General features: G+C 41.8%; 1 protein-coding gene across 1 annotated transcript in view; it reads left to right on the forward strand.

Annotated features, from left to right (window-relative positions):
- Positions 1–14239, forward strand: part of GLP2R (glucagon like peptide 2 receptor) — a 55817-nt gene extending 41578 nt beyond the window's left edge. The window contains exons 10-13 of the mRNA XM_054978056.1: positions 1642–1730; positions 3267–3405; positions 10313–10354; positions 13186–14239. Coding sequence (XP_054834031.1) covers positions 1642–1730; positions 3267–3405; positions 10313–10354; positions 13186–13512 — 597 coding nt within the window. The 3' untranslated portion in view covers positions 13513–14239. The remainder of the gene's footprint in view (positions 1–1641; positions 1731–3266; positions 3406–10312; positions 10355–13185) is intronic.
- Positions 14240–16859: the final 2620 nt, after the last annotated feature.

A 16859-nucleotide genomic window follows, 5' to 3' on the forward strand; every position in this document is an offset into this window, starting at 1 on the left:
ATAAAGGCAGAAGCTTATATAAGAACTGGAAAAAATGTAGGCGGAAGGCAAAAGGCAGGACAGGGATACAGTCAAGCAGGTTGTGAAAACATGAAAAAGACAGTATTTTTTCAATGTGTGTATGTTTTTGGTTTAGGAGACTATATACTATAAATTCCATTAAAAGCAATCCAACTTACATGCAAGTAAATCAATTAATGCAGAGATCTTATGTGTGTTTAGTTCTCTTATGGTAATTGCATTGCAAAAGACAATGGTCCGTCAATAATTTCAGAAAGGATTTCCACCTGCGACTTTGTACATCCCTGCTTCTGCTACACCTTCAAATGCTAATCAAAATGATGCTCCTGGAGGACAAAGGATCCCCCAGGAACAGCCATGAAGGGGCATCCAAAGGTCTGGAGCAGGAAGAGAGGATCAACAAAAACTGCCCTCCATTTTGTCTGCCGAAATCTCTGGTGGATGAAAACTATGGGAGGATTTCCTTAAAGGGCCTGTTTAAAGAATCAAAATATTTAAGACTGTGATCCACCAATTACTTAAGCTGCCACATTTATACCTAAACCAGCATAGTTCCTTTGACAATAGTACACTTGATAAGCAGAGTTACTGCAGTCTAAGCCCATTGATTTCAATGGGCTTAGACTGGTGTAACTCTGCTTCGGATTGCACTGTGACTTGAATACCTTTCAGACTGCAACACTCCAGCTAATTCAGCATTTTCATTCTATACTGTAGCTTATTAGAAGTGTTCACGACATGTGCATCAAAACAGTTCTATTTTGAGTGTTAAATGCAGTTGCAGTTGACAACCACCATTCCTTCCTTCCTTCTTTTCTTCCCTCCCTCCTTCCTTCTTGAAATGTATATGATGCCTCTCCAGTGTCCTGCTTGAGTCCTTTTATAAATGTGTGCTAGCCATTTTTTCCTATGGAAAATCAGCTTTGCTAAAGGAATGTGAAGCAGAAAAGCAGCTGTGACGAAGGAGTACTTGAGCCTGCTTCTTAGAAACAAATTTCCCCTTCCTTCCAAGATGTTTTCCCACCATAGGATTCTATAGAGACAAAGAGGCACACGGAGGACTGGAGAAATAAGGATGGTTGAAGCACCCGTTCCTCCATGCCTATGTTTTCCCTGCTCTAAATCCTCCACTCTACCTCTCGTGATTAGGAAGAGCTACTTGGCTTTTGTTGTACATAATTGTGCATAATGTATGGTGAAGACCCTATGCTGCACAGGATGCAAGTGAAGGACATAGATGAGATAACAAACTTCAATGGTGTGTCAGTTAGGCTGGACTGCTGTATGTGTGAACAGCACTCACCTGTTCTGTTGTGTGTTGCACATCTTTGGTGTCCTTCTCAAATAGTGCTTCCTTTTCCTCCAGCAGCTGTGGCTAGCTTGGATCAGAACTTGTCGACTTGGAAAAAAAATACAGAATAAACCAAGGCAGTGGCAGCTGAAGTTGCTTATATAAAATTAAAAATACCTCTTTATACATTCAGAAGTTTAGTTTGTGCTTTTTAAATTTATCATAGTTCTATCTTTAACAGCTTTTCTCTGTCTATTGACAGATGGATAGGAAGGAAAACACTCACTGCATTAACTGAAACTAACTAAGGTGTGTTTTTCTCTTTGAAGGTTAACTTCTGTATCTTCTTAAAAATTCTAAAGCTGCTGCTTTCGAAACTTAAAGCCCAGCAAATGAATTTCCATGATTACAAATTCAGGTAGGCATTAAGTTCCTAGATTTGTACCAATCTGTTTAGCCTCTGGCAGCACTCTTTAAAACTCAAAACAGAATTTTACAGTAATTTGCAGTCACTTTTGCAAGGAGGAACTGACATTTTTAAAAGAACGTTAGACAGGAAAATAAGAAATTCCATTAACATGTACATCTGTCTTGAAATTAAGGATAGGGGACTCCATGTAGCATTCCAGTTTTCTCCGAAATAATGAAGATAAAAATTATTACTAATCTTTGCCCAGGTTGAAAAAGTTTTCAGGATATGATTTTGGAGAACCCAAAAGGAACTGCTGGGGTAAGGGAGAAAGGAAGACATCTCCCTCACAGTGAGGTGAGCCCTCCTTTTGCTCCCATCAGCCATGGACAGAGGATTAAGTTCAGAGACACTGTAATCCAGTTCTTCCCTTCCTGGGGTGGCTGCTGCTACAGCCCAAGAGCTCTCAAGTATAACACCACTCTGTACTGAATTGACCCACTCAGTTTTTCATATTAGCTGCCCCAGGAAATGAGCTAAACTCATTTCCTACATAGCCATTCCCTTCTGTCTCCAGGGTTGGTACCAGTTACTAGTCCATTGGTGAGGTATTCCCCACACCCAGATGACACTGAGCAGCGGTAAAAGAAAAATATAATTTTTAAAACTGCTGTTGGCTGATGTCATGCCTCTCTAGGACTTGGTCAAAACTCTGTGATAAAACCATAGCATTTTCAGTGATTTCTAAAAAGGACTGATGTCACTTCTGGTTCCCTCCAAGAAGTGATGTCAGTCCTCTCTCAGAATCGCTGATAACTCTATGGTTTTACCACAGAGATTTCACCAATTCCTAGAGAAACGTGATGTCACATCTGGATTTTCCAACTACCACCTCCCTATGTTTTTCCCCCTCCAGTCTCTCCCTGGTTGCCAGACTTACATCATTGTCCTCTCCTCCATTTTATCTTCAGAACAACACTGTGAGATAGGTTAGGCTGAGGGAATATGATTGTCCCAAGGTGACCCAGTGAGCTCCCATGGCAGGGTAGGTATTCAAACCTGGGTCTCCAATATCTTAATCTAGCACTCTAACCACTATATCATACTGGCTTTCTATATCCCCCCCCCCACCTGAAACAATATTCAGCTTGCACCAAGTAAATCTCTAGAGTCAGTCAACAAAGACATACTTGTTTAGCCAGATTATTTATTATTTGAAATTCTGCACACATTGGATAATGCACTTTCAATGCACTTTATCAATCGTTTGAGGTGGATTTTTTGTTCCGCACATGAAAAAATCCATTCCAAATGATCTATAAAGAGGTTTGGAAGTGCATTATCCAACATGTGCAGAATCAGCCAATATTTTAATATATTGTGTGAGTATTTTAAAGCTATTTATATTGTTTTTGAAGTAGTTGTAATCACCTCTGGTAGAAAGAGTGAAATAGAAATGATTATATTATTATATTGTATCCGTCTTGGTTTCTTGATCGGTTTTGCCTCAAGGTTATATAACTTACAATTTTATTTTATTTTAAGGCTGGCAAGATCAACTCTGGTGTTAATACCATTACTTGGGATTCATGAGATTGTCTTTTTCTTCATAATTGATGAACAAGTCAAAGGGCTTTCCAGGCAAATAAAACTCTTCGTACATCTGACGATGAGTTCTTTTCATGTAAGTTTTCAGGATAAATAGATGCTTTAAATACCAATTTTATTTTAAATGTAACAGACTACGTATGAGAAAAAGTAAAAAATAAAACACCCAAACCATAGGGGGGAAAAAGGAGGGGGTGTAGTATTTCACAACAAGGAAAAGAGATTATACAGTTCAATAGAATAATCAAACCTCTCGTTCTAGTATGGAATAAACAGTGCCCAGCACAATGGAAACTTATTATCTGCCTGGCATCCCTCTCTGACCCTAATATCAATTTGTCACTTTTATCATCTCAGCTATTTGCCGTATCTTTTCCAACCACTCTTAGGAGAGGTTGCCTTTTTCCAGTTTGGTGCCAAGTTAATCCTGGCTGCATACGGATGTATAATAAATTCATTGTGTCATATCTTGGCCTTCCCATTCAAGTTATAAAGAAGTATGGTTAATGGGTCTAATGATAATTTATAATCACCAAAGAGTAAGATCTAAAGAACCGTGCTCAGAGTTTTATTTACAGAACAGGGATTTCTCTTTCTCTTCTTGCTACAGCCTCAGAGGGACCTTCAGGAATGGTGTGGGATACAGCACAGAAGGGGACTAAAGTTGAGAGGGTGGGGAAGCATGGAAATCATTTACCTTCCTTTGTGCAGGCAAAAGTATCTTCCATTCACACTAACAATGGTTTTGAGTCAGCCTCATGTCTGACTTCCAATATATTTATATTAAAGGCCAAAAATGAATGAAACCCATTAAAGAAAAGGACATCTCTCTATATGCATAATCTATAACTCTTTCTATATAATATAATCTGTAACTTAAAATACATTAAATACTTCTGATACAACTTTTTATTAATGTTTCTTTTCAAGTTTTAAGGTGTAGCATGTACCTTACACATCAGTGGGAGCCTTGGTTGGACTTGCAGAAGTAGTCTCAGGTCTGATGATCTTGAACACCTCCAGGGTGGTTGTTCAGGGAGTGGACAGGGGCTTCAACATTCATGCTTAGGTGACATTCACTGCAATCCTAAACAGAGTTCCCTCGATCTAAACCCTTTGTTTTAAATGGTCTTAGACTGGAGTAACTCTTTTTAGGATTACACGGATTGTCAGGATGTTACCTTCTTGTGACCAAACCATTTCCGCTGAAGTCCCAGTTGTTCTTTGTGCTTCCCATCTGCAGGGGCCAAGGACCAATTAAGAAGGTCTGCTCTTGGAGACTAATGGATCCAGTTGGTTTCCAGAAAGCTTTGGGGGATTTTGAGAATCTCAGGGATAACACTTCTGTTGAGCTGGGAGCCTGGAATTCCAAGTCTCAGAGATAATTGATAGAATCACTCCTATGTGCCCTTTGCTACCCTCAAGTGAGCCCTGCTCACTGGTTTCTCTTGTTCAAGACGGCTGTGAGATGGCTATAGTGCTGTTGGTGGAAAAATCATATTGAGTCTAACAGCATGTCTTTTACATGTTTCTTTGCTGATAAAGACTCTCAGCCCCCATCTGACTTAAAAGCTACTATGGAGGCAAGTCAGTTGGTAAAAGTGTCAGAGGTACTTTCTGGTCAATATTATAAGGATCTTTTTGGATTGGTCTCCTTGAATAATGTTGACATTATCCTGAAGCATACTGAAAAGAAAGTGGAGTTGAGAGGCATGAAGCTAAAATGGTTTCCGTTTTTCTCTCTGGTCATTGCCAGACAGTCATGACGAGGAGTTGTCCAAAAATTTGGAGTTGGATTTCATCAGTATGCATAGTTTCTTCGCAGTCCAAATACATGGGGAAATCTTTCCAAAACTGCAGAGGAGGGCTGCCTGTCATGTGACAATGCAGTTCCATTTGTCTGTGAGTCGCTTCCCTCTCTCTTCCTCCTTGGCCTGGGAAACCTCTGAAAAGCAGAGGGAAAAAACAAGCTGTAGCTTCATGGTGAGGAGGGTGTGCTTTTTTCCAGGTTGAATTGCCAGGTTGAACCCATAGAATTGAACCCCTTGACCCAATTTTCTTGAAACTTGTGGAGGTCTTTAGAAGACAGGCAGCCCTCATTCCACTGCAGTTTTGGTATCGTTTCCCTCGACTCCGCTGGAGTCCGCTATATGAAATAATGGACCCAGTTATTTTTGGAATCCCCTCCAAAAGCCAGATCCAAATAAAATACTGGTATTTTTGGACCTCAATATTTGGAATGCTGATATTGATTGGATTCCCAGTACACCGATTTATTCGATGCACACCCCTAGATTAATATAACATTTGCCTTTTCCCAAGATCCTGGCAGTTTCCCCTTGATCACAGCTTGCAGGAAAGGGACCTAATGGCAGTAAAGGGACCTAGCAATGTATTCAGCAAAGTTAATACCTAATTATTAATTTTACTGATAACTTTCTTCACCTCTTCCCTAGTAACAAACAGTGCAATTCTAAGCAGAGTCACACCCTTCTTAGAGTCTCTGTACAGGAGACACCTCAAGTGCCACGAGACGCAATGTTAGCCAAGAAGCGTAGTTTTAAATGACAGAGCCGGAAGAGATCGCTCCAGAGAAGATAGATTCTCTCACAGCCCTCCGCCACCTCTGGTGTGCTGACCTGTCTCCTCTTCTGGAGCCTTTGTCCTGCCAGGGCTAGGTTAATTCAAAGTTTTGAACAGCGAGGGTGGCAGGGCAAAGACTCTGCCCTCGGCTTCTCGGCTAACATTACCAGCATCTCCCAACATGTGAAGAACACATGTCAGAAGTCTTGTGCAGAAACACCCTCAGTCCATTATCTTTAATTAAAGGGTGTAGCTCTGCTTAGGATTACACTAGCAAGCTTTCAACTTTCTAAGCTGCTCTATTTGTATGTATTGTCGATGTATTGTCGAAGGCTTTCACGGCCGGAGAACGATGGTTGTTGTGGGTTTTCCGGGCTGTATTGCCGTGGTCCCCACAACAACCATTACTCTATTTGTACCTTATCAGATCTGACTTATCAGATGAATATGTGGCTGTAAAAGTAAATAAAACGCCTTGGATCCATTGAAATGTTTCTATGGACAGTTGCTGCCCATTTTTCTCAGTTCCCTCCCTCCACTGCTGCCCAAAACACTTCCTGAAATGCTGCATCAAGGGAACAGGGAAGAAGTAAGCAATATGCTGGAACAATGTTAGTTTTCCTCCTCCATACAAAGGGTTCCCTTTTTGTGCTAAGTGCCTTTTCTCTAGAGTTTCCTTCACCACAATGTGCATGTCTGTTCTAAGTGTGCTCAACATGAGGCTGTGGAGATATAGCCCTGGGCTACATGCCCTGTTGCCTGGGCTATGAGTGCCCTACCTGTAGTTTATATAGTGCTACAGGAAGCTATGGCTGTGTACAGACTTGACCTTATCCTGGGCTAAGCCGTGAGTTGTGTTTGAATAATGGAAGATGGCAGGTTTTTTGCTCCTAATGAATTCAGTGGGAAGTGTTTCTACTTGCATCAGGGGTTTTCCTGGTGTAATGAAATGCCCACAGTAAAGGCCAAACACATATGGAGGGTCTTACTGACTAACCCTTTGTGCCCCGCTAGGCTCTTGGCCTTGCTCATATCTAACTGGCATCCACTGCCCATGGCATCTGTACACAGTTGCATGAACTCTGCTGTCCATTTGCTTCTTGCTAAACCTTCAGTACAATTACCTCTTTCATGCTCCTTCCACCTCAGGATTCTAGAAGGCCATTCTGGAACCTTGGAGCATCTGGAATTTGTTCTTCTGCACTCTGGATGCTGCTTTCAACTGGTCTAGTTGAATATATACTGAATCAGGACTAACCACACTATGGGATGGATCCAGCAAATCTCTAGTGAAAGGATCAGGGATCTTTGCACAAGGATCTTGAATCTTCCCTGCTTTCCTGTTCCCTCAGTAGCCATTCCCAGCCCAAAGTACATTGATTTCCAGGGTTCCAGGACTTGCATAAAGCAATAACCACACAAGTCATGATGTATACTGGGGAGAGGGAAAGGGGCAAACCCGTTCCATTCTCCATCTCCTGTCATTGGAGCTTTGCTGACAGTAGAGGCAAAAATGGCAATTTCACTTCCTCCTCCTCCTAACCCATGAACCGGAGTGGATATTACTGCATGTGGTACTATGAACCCATGAATTTCCTGGAGGTCGAATGCCGGGCAGAATGACATTCAGGGAAAATCTATGATTGTCAGTGCCTTCTAGCGATGGATCCAATCCATGTTCTTAAAAAGCCTGTTTATTTTTACCTTCAAATGCTAATAACATCATACAAATCCTAGTTTCAGTTAGTGAAACTGAGCAGGGGGCTTGAAGGGTTAAATTTCTTCTTCCCTTGCCCTGTGGCCCTGATTGAAATTGTAGTTGTGTGAAATTTACAGAAGTAACAGAGTTTCACAGTGGGTTCATTATGTACTAGCAAACAGAATTTCAAATTTACTTGGAGATGTGTTGGTCCCAAAGCAGGAAACATATCAAGTAAGTAAAGAGATGCAGTCTTTCAAACCTCTGTCTCAGTACAAGTTGTTTAAATTTTAGATGTCCTGACCGCAACTGCTAACAAAAACCCTGTGTACTGAAGTCAGATTCACATTAGTCCCATATGGATTGTTCAGAGCGGATTAATTTTTTTACATGTATAAGGCACAATTTTATCCCCCTGTATCAACCTATATGTAAAGCCTTACCAATCTATATGTAAAGCCTTTAGGATAACTCATGCGTAGCTGTACAACTGGATGCCATTAATATGCAGATGATACACAGCTCTATATCTTGCTATCCAAATCCCTTGGTGATGCAGTAGAGGTACTGAGTCACTGCTTGACAGCTATTATCAATTAGGTAAAAGAGACAAACTGAAATTGAACCCAGACAAGACAGAAGTGATGCTTGTTGGTAAAGCAGAGATCTTGAAGGACGTTGTGTTTCCGACCTTTGCTGGGATTCAGTTAACCCTGACTGACTCAGTTATGAGCCTAGGAGTTCTACTAGACCCATCACTGCTGCAAGAGAAGCATGTAAATGCAGCTGCAACAAAGGTGTTCTCACAACTCAGACTAACCTCCTTGACACGGCCAATCTGGTCGCCTTGATTCATGCAATGGTAACATTGAGAATAGACTACTGTAATTCACTATACATTGGTCTCCCCTCAAAGTCAACTCAGAGACTTCAGCTGGTGCAGAACGCTGCAGCTCATTTACTCTCAGGAGCTAGATGGAGCATGCATGTCACCCCCATTCTGCAGTCACTTCATTGGCTTCCATCAGTTACAAAGCTCAGTTCAAGGTCATGACTATCACATTCAAAGCCCTTCATAGCCTTGACTATTCATATCTGTGCAGCCGCCTCTGCCCCTATGTTTCACTCCGGCAGCTTCACTCACCTGAACAGTGCTTTCGGCAGATACTGCCCTACAGTTTGGCAAAACCAACAGCTGTCCATACACGTGCTTTCTGGGTGGTAGCCTCCACCTTATGGAATGGCCTGCCTGAGGAGGTCAGGAAGGCTCCCACTCTCCCGGGCTTCCTGCAAACTATGCAAAACTTAATCATTCGGAAGGGCTTTCTACCCAGATTATAGGGCTGTGTCATAAGAAATAGCTCAAAGAGAGATTCCTTGACAGGGACAAGGACTATACTTTTGGGTACTGTCTATGTAGGCACCTACATAGGGAGTTTCCACGTCGTTCCACGTTGTTAAACATGTCATGTAAATTAGTTATGCTTTGTTTCAGAGAGATTTCATCTCCATGCTTGCTTTCTGCTTTTCAGATTTTCTGCTACCATACCATACCATACCATACCATACCATACCATACCATACCATACCATACCATACCATACCATACCATACCATACCATACCGTATGTTTCACTGAATGTCCTAACTGTTGTTCATTATTGTACTTTGCTCAGTGAATATCCTAACTGTTGAATATATTGTATTTCACTTGCTCTGTGTAATCTGCCGTGAATCTCAGTGAGAAAGGCAGAGGATAGATAGATAGATAGATAGATAGATAGATAGATAGATAGATAGATAGATAGATAGATAGATAGATAGATAGATAGATAGATAGATAGATAGATAGATAGATAGATAGATAGATAGATAGATAGATAGATAGATAGATAGATAGATAGATAGATAGATAGATAGATAGATAGATAGATAGATAGATAGATAGATAGTAGAAGGCAGGGCTTTTTTTCTGGGAAAAGAGGTGGTGGAACTCAGTGGGTTGCCCTTGGAGAAAATGGTCACATGGCTGGTGGGCCCACCCCCTGATCTCCAGACAGAGGGGAGTTTAGATTGCCCTCCGCACCGCTGAGCGGCGTGGAGGTCAATCTCAACTCCCCTCTGTCTGGAGATCAGGGGGCGGGCCCACCAGCCATGTGACCATTTTCAAGAGGTTCTGGAACTCCGTTCCCCCACGTTCCCCCTGAAAAAAAGCCCTGGTAGAAGGTATGTTGGGAAGTTGTCTAAAATTGATGCTTCTCAAAACCTCACACGTACATTCTCGGAAGAGATAATTTCAGCAGAGTGAATGTAATTTTGATCTAAACCTTAGCCTCTAATTATTTCTACACAATCTAATGGGAAAAGCACAGCCCAGGTGGGAGTGATCTATTTAACTGGATCCAATTTAGTGGTTCAAAACTGCAAATCAGACAGTTCCTTGGGCAAAACTGTTAAAGGAGAAATAAAATGAATTACTGGATATTGGCATGGGTTTGATGCTTTGTCATATGGTTCTTCTGAGTCAAAGACCATTCTTCAGCAAAATAAAATTAGTTGTATTAATGTTCAATTTGGCAGCTTGATGGCTCAGGTTTCAAGTGCTTTTAGGAACAATATTATGTAATTGTATAAGCTCAGAGTTGAATTATATTTTGGCAAATTCCAATCAAATCTAATTTATCTTTTTTTTCTCTTCCAGGGATTTCTCGTAGCACTTTTGTACTGTTTTTCTAATGGGGAGGTACGTTAAAATGGTGATATCCTTGTTGCTAACAAATGTATGAACAGCATTAATGGAAACAAGCCAGAAACGCTATCACCAAGGCACAAAAAAACATTAAAGAAGGTGCCTGTACCATTTGTTTTTCCCAGAATAGGACTGACTAGCAGGTACAGCCTGTAGCTCAGGCTGGGTAGTGTTCTTTGTGGTCTTCTGGGTTTTATTATGGGAAGGTTATTTTCTGATTTAAAAGGTGCAAAAAATTTCCACAATGTTCTTTGGGGTAGTTAAGGAGAAGAGCACACAGAAACAGTTTGTTTGTTTCTTGAAATAGGCCAGGAGAGTGTGTTGTGAATGGATTAACTTTTGATCAGATGCCCCTGTCTGTAGTGTCAAGCAACAGGCTGACATGTTGCCTTTGAATTCCTCAGTTCATGAGAAGTCTCAGCCTGTCAAGTTCTGCAGCAGATTGGAATAGAGCTACAGCTGGGAGGGGTATATTTCATGAGCACTGTTATAGGCCACAAAACGCAGCACATTTTCTGGTGATTTTTCACAGTTATTTATCAAAAGGTGTGAAAAAAGATGGCATCTCTCTGGCCAAAGCAACTGGGCTGACATTCCCTGTCCCTGATCAAGTCACACATAGTTGATTATATGAGGCAGAATACGGATGGAGTTGTCTTACTCAGATACATTGAGAGAAATGCAGGGCAGATGCAGTATTCCACCTGCACTAGATTATTTTTGATGAGATACACACTCAGCAGGCCATTACCATCCCAATTTTGCCATAACTAATTGTACATAATTGGGCATGACTAAAGCTGCATCTGTTGGAAAAACAATGTCTTGTCTACAGAGAAGGCAGAAGACACAGGATACCTGCAGAGGGCAGCAAATCTGACAGAGCCAAGCTACAAGTGACGCCTGACACAGGTTGGACACTTGTCAGCTTCCCTCAAGTTTTGATGGCAAATGTAGGCGTTCTGGTCTTGCAGCTTGGCTCTCCATTTTATTGAAGTTTACAGAACCGCCCCCCCCCACATACTCAGCGGAGGGGAAGGGGGGCGCCCGGTGAGAATCCAATGCCTGCACTCCTCTCCTGACTGCATGTTCTCCCTCCCAGAGACTGCCTCTCTATAAACTTCAATTAAATGGAGAGCCGAGCTGCAAGACCAGAACGCCTACATTTCCCATCAAAACTTGAGGGAAGCTGACAAGTGTCCAACCTGTGTCAGGCATCACTTGTAGCTTGGCTCTTAGATAGGTGCCAGGATGGGATCCTTCTTTCCTCCTCTATTCTGTCCATCTTGCATGTCTCCAGATTGGTATTCTTAGGCTACTTCCTGCTTCTTCCCGAAAGTCCCTCTCTCCCTGTTTTGTGAGGTAGTTGGTATCTATTCTGTTTCTCCACTTTCTATCAAAGTTGTAGTTCCTGAATAAACTCTCTTCATTCACTCCTTAATCAGACTCAAGATCATTCCTAAGATACCATACCCTACAGGATCAGGGCAAATGTCTTGATGTGTAGTCTGGTAGGCAAGCAAGCAACCAGCCCAACAGGACTGTAATCTCAGCCCAGTTGGCTGGGCATGGTTTCCATTGTTCCCCCACCTCCACTAAGTGAGGGTGAGGGCTTTGAATTCCCTCAGTGACATCATCACGTAATCAGACCTGATTGGCTACCTGAAACTGTGGCGGCATCATGTTCATTACACGATCCCTGATAAGGCTGGGACCACACAGAAAAGAAGCCTTTTCAAGTTTAAAATAAAATGATGTCGAAGCAGACCAGGAGGCATGGAAAATTAGGATTTAGGGGGGTGGGTTTCCTGCACTGTTTTGCAACAAAATTTGAATGAATCAAAATTAAGTATTATTTTAGCCTGGAATACACACCCCTGTGCCACTTTTTAAAAAAAGTCTATACCATGTTATGTTGGTTCTTCAGGAAACTGTAAACACTTACCTATAAAGATCAACAATCAACAGGGAGGAGTTAAAGTACAGTTGTTCGTGATTGATAAGTAGTATAAAAGAAGGATGTGTGGGAGAGAAAGTATGTGGGAGAATAGACTTGTAAGGGAGACAACAACATGAATGAATGTTTACAATTTCTTCTGCAATGTAAAATCATATCAAAGACATTGAAATGATAACTAGCTACATGTATCTGGGTACTCTTGCCCAAATACTGTAATAGTGTTCTTCTTGATGTTGGCTTGTATACATCATGTAAACAGTACATAGAATGGCCATTTCCACATGCCGATAAGCCCCCAGAAAATCATGCAAAACTTATGGCACAATGGCATCGTCATAGCGCGATTTCCCGTCATGATCCTGTTTAAAGGCACGATGATGTCAGAAATCGCACCAATAAACAGGATCATGATGAGAAATCGCACTATGAAGACACCATCATGCCGTGAGTTTTGCGCAGTTTTCCGGGGGCTTACCGGCATGTGAAAGCGGCCAAAGTAGCAGGGCAATGACAGGTGCAAAATAGATCTGGAGCCACTGCAAGATGTTTGAAGTATCAGTTCATGTGCAGTGGCTGCCCACTCATTGTGGGTCACACTTCAGATACTGTGCAATGGTCCCAGAACCCTAAGAGTATTCCTATGGATTTCTACTTGTGCTTTCCTTGGCAGTCAGGGCTTCCTTCTGTAGGATGACTGAATGTTCTGCAGAGTGCTGCTTCAAGAAGGTCTGGAGCATGGTGAAAAGGGCTTATCTCTGTGCCTGCTCTGCAGGCTGAGTACTGAATGTCCCTGGATTCACAGTGCAGAATTTGCAAAACCCTGCTGAAGAATTCTCACCTGACTTACTGTGTCTCTGTTGTCCAGGTGAAAGCTGAACTGCATAAGCAATGGTCTCGTTTCCTGCTGGCATACCCCTTTGTTTGTCTGCCATGGGAGAAGATCAAGCTGCTGGGAAGGTGTCCAAAGAAATCCAAGAAGCAGCACTCCTTGGAAATCTCTCCGCCTCAGAGCATGCAGGTGACAAAGCAGAGAACGTGCTGCAGTGTGGAGCTCAGCCCCACATGGAGATCCAAGGCCAGAACAAACAGCTCTGACAGCAGTGAAGGAGAAGTCACAGTTGGTGAGACCACTGAAGAGCTCTTTGAAGAAAGTGAGATTTGGAAGCATGGGGCAACTGAAAACAGAGACTGAATAATGAATGTGACAGGGACCAGATCTCATAGAGTGCCTGAAAGCTACTGGAATCAACAATCCAGTGAAAGGCAAGGACACAAACAATTTACTCTCATTTACCTTCCAAATAATTTTGTCTAAGGCAAATGTGAGCAGAGCCTGCAAATGGAAGTGGAAAAGAAACGGTCCCACTTGGGTCCTTCAGAAGCCAAAAAGCTAGATGTGAAATTATGAAAAAAGGAACAGATTGATCACCTCCCCTAAAGTATCCTGCCTTCTCCTGTGGTACCTCTGGTATGTCTAAAGGTGAATGCTGCCCCATACATTGCCCTGTGTCCTTTAAAAACTGGTTGGCTGCACAGAACTGCTCTTCAGCTTTCCATAAAATCTCTTTTATGATGCCAGAAAATAAGCAGGTGGATGCCAGCAATGAATAAATGAACTGAACTGATAGTTGGGTTGTACACAGCACATTCGGCAGCTTGCATGTATATACTTATCAGCACATTTTTCAACCTCAGCTATAATAATTAAATGCTGAACTGTCTGGTTTCTAGGACAGCATTATTAATGGTTCTACTGCTTTTAAGATACACAAATACTTTATAGTCCTCATTTCCATTATCCATCCAACAAGTAAGTCATGATTATTTCTACTTTGCAGATAAAAACCCTGACATTTTAAAAGTACTGACTAACCCTGCAGAAAATCTAGTTTGGAAAAGGAACGGGAGGAGATGGGAGATCTGAGGGAACATAACCCACATGCATCTATTTTCAACTACTGAGACAAGGTGCAATGTGACTTATACGTACTAGATGAATAGGCGATCCAATAAAAAAATGATCAAATAAGCAAGTAAATAGGAAAGCAGGAAGCAAAACAGAAGTTGCCTGCAAATGCTTGTAACATTTCCACCCAATTTTTTTTAGTGAAAAGCAGCCCTCGGAGGCTGTGTTCTTGAGTGGAAGACTAGTGAGGGATGCTTAACCATGTCACAACTAGTACTCCGAGCCTTCTCAAAAACTAGCAACTGCTAGACTCTGCTTTCAGCTCAGCCCTACTGAGGTGGCAACTTTTTTCCCTCTCAAGCAGTGACAGTCTACAACTCGGTTCCCAGAAACGTGGAATGAGAGCCTGCCAAATGGGTTGCTTCCTTAAATATTTGTACTCTAAATTGCAATATGCCCAAACTGAAGACTGGTTTCTTGAAAATGCACAAGCCAGGCAAATTTTGCAAAGCCGTAGCATGGAGGAATGAATATGTGTTTTAGCTCTTGGCAAACCATTGTACCCCTGCCCCTGCCCCTCCCCCCAGTTTTCACAGCGGCAGGAACAACGGAATCCTAAACCCCAAACTTTACGATAGTTAGAAAAAATGGAGTAGGATGAAAACAGTGTCTGTACTTAAAGGATGCAGTTGCTGATTTTCCAGAGATTCTTCCACAGGAGAAAATGAAAAGTATAGAATCCATGTATTTGTTTTATTACAGAGGAGGGGGAAGGGACTCAGAAAGGTGAAAGAGAAGGACAGGTAATTGTGTTGAAGCTTACATGTAAATAATGTCATTTTTACAAGGAAGTCAATAGCAGCTTTAGGGATGGTTTGCAGATGGGAAAAGAGTTGGGGTGGGGTGAGAAGCTAAAGCTGCTGCTTCTGGCTTTGGTCACAAAAGGAAAATAGCCAGCTTCCTTCTGGGGCAGCACAAAGCCTCCCATCATACGTGTGATGCAAAGCCCCCAATAAACATGAGGGTTTTGTAACGAGTGCTGGAATCTCAGACAGGTGAAAGAGAAGGTAATTTTGTAGTTGTGATGGCTGTAGGAAAAGAGGGAAGTATTATTCTTCACAAGTGAGTGAAGAATAATAAAAGACCTTTAGGACATGTCAGGATGCAGTACTGGGATCAGGAGTTCATTGTCAAAAGTCTCCTTTACCCTTTCATCCTAGAGAAAATGTCTCAAGCTCCCTTGACCGGACAGTAAGTTGTACTCAGGAGGCAAGCTGATGATCAATTTATCTGAGGACAGAAAGTTGTTCATTTTGAGGATTCTGCCTGCCTTTTTTGTTTTTGTTTATTGCTTTTGTAGCCATTGACAAGAATTTCTAGAAAGTAATTTGGTTTAGTACGCCAAAGCACCTCTATTTTGTGGCATGTTTTAGGACATAACTCTTGTTGACATCACAATTACCTCCTTATGAAGACATTCTTTATTTTTGTTCCCCGTTCCAGGGTACCAAAGACCTAGATAACACAGGATTTGTACTACAGTAAATTTCAGTTTACTATAAACTTTCTGTCTGTAATGATTCTTCCAATTCATTCCTGATCCTCAGTTGGGAATACTATTGCAACATTTAATGAGAGGCATCTAAAATGGCACCCAAACTGCAAATACGTTGGATGCAAGCCACAGAAAAATTAAATTGAAGTCCTAAAAAGTTAATGGAACAAACTTCATTAGAACTGTACTTAGAGTCATGCAGCCTCCATGTAACAAACATCAGTTCCTTCGAGAGCAGCTGGAGCACTCTGGGATTCATCTCTCAGATGATGTGCTGAAGTAATGTTTACATAAAGGAAACTGGAGAATGCTCAGTACATCCCTGTTCCATATCATTACATTGGACAGACAACTCTGCAGACCTTAAGGGGAAAAAGTTTTCCCTATAGTCAAGGAAAAAATGAGCAGTCTGTACACAGATCCCTTGAACGCAAAGCTCTGTACAGGCCGGAAGTAACAGCATTACCCAGCAGACAGTACTCCTTTGTGTGGTTGTTTGGCACATGAAGAAACAAGGATCTCTTTGATCAGATCAACTCTTGTTTTGAGAACTTAATTTTTTTCATCGAATATTCAAATTAAACCAGTTCAAAGCAAAAAAAAAAGTCCTGAGTATAAGAGCTAGATTAAAAGAGAGAGTGGAACACTAAATTGTTCAACGATTTAATAAGTTTACTGAAAATTCCCAGACATTTTCAAGTTTACTAATTACATGGATTCCAGCAAGGTGTTTTAAAAAGCACCTTATTACTTCTGAGCAGGATCCGGGCTGGGCCTTTCACCAGGCCTGGCGTCAGAGAGCCAAGCTAGAAGTGATGAATGACACTTGCCTGGCAAGTGAACAGATTCTCGTGTATTCCTCCCTGTTCACTTGCCATGCGCTCCATTTGATCAAGTGGAGAGCAAGTGAATGGCAAGTGAACAGGGAGGAATACACGCGAGTCTGTTCACTTGCCAGGCAAGTGTCATTCATCACTTGTAGCTTGGCCCAGAGACTGGCCAAATGAAGAGTCTGTTGGGCCATTGGTTAAAGCTCTTGATATGATTGCCCCACTTCTCTCTCTCCTCTAGGGCTGGC

This window comes from Eublepharis macularius, chromosome 4 (assembly GCF_028583425.1).
Source record: "Eublepharis macularius isolate TG4126 chromosome 4, MPM_Emac_v1.0, whole genome shotgun sequence".
NCBI classification, from domain to species: domain Eukaryota; kingdom Metazoa; phylum Chordata; class Lepidosauria; order Squamata; family Eublepharidae; genus Eublepharis; species Eublepharis macularius.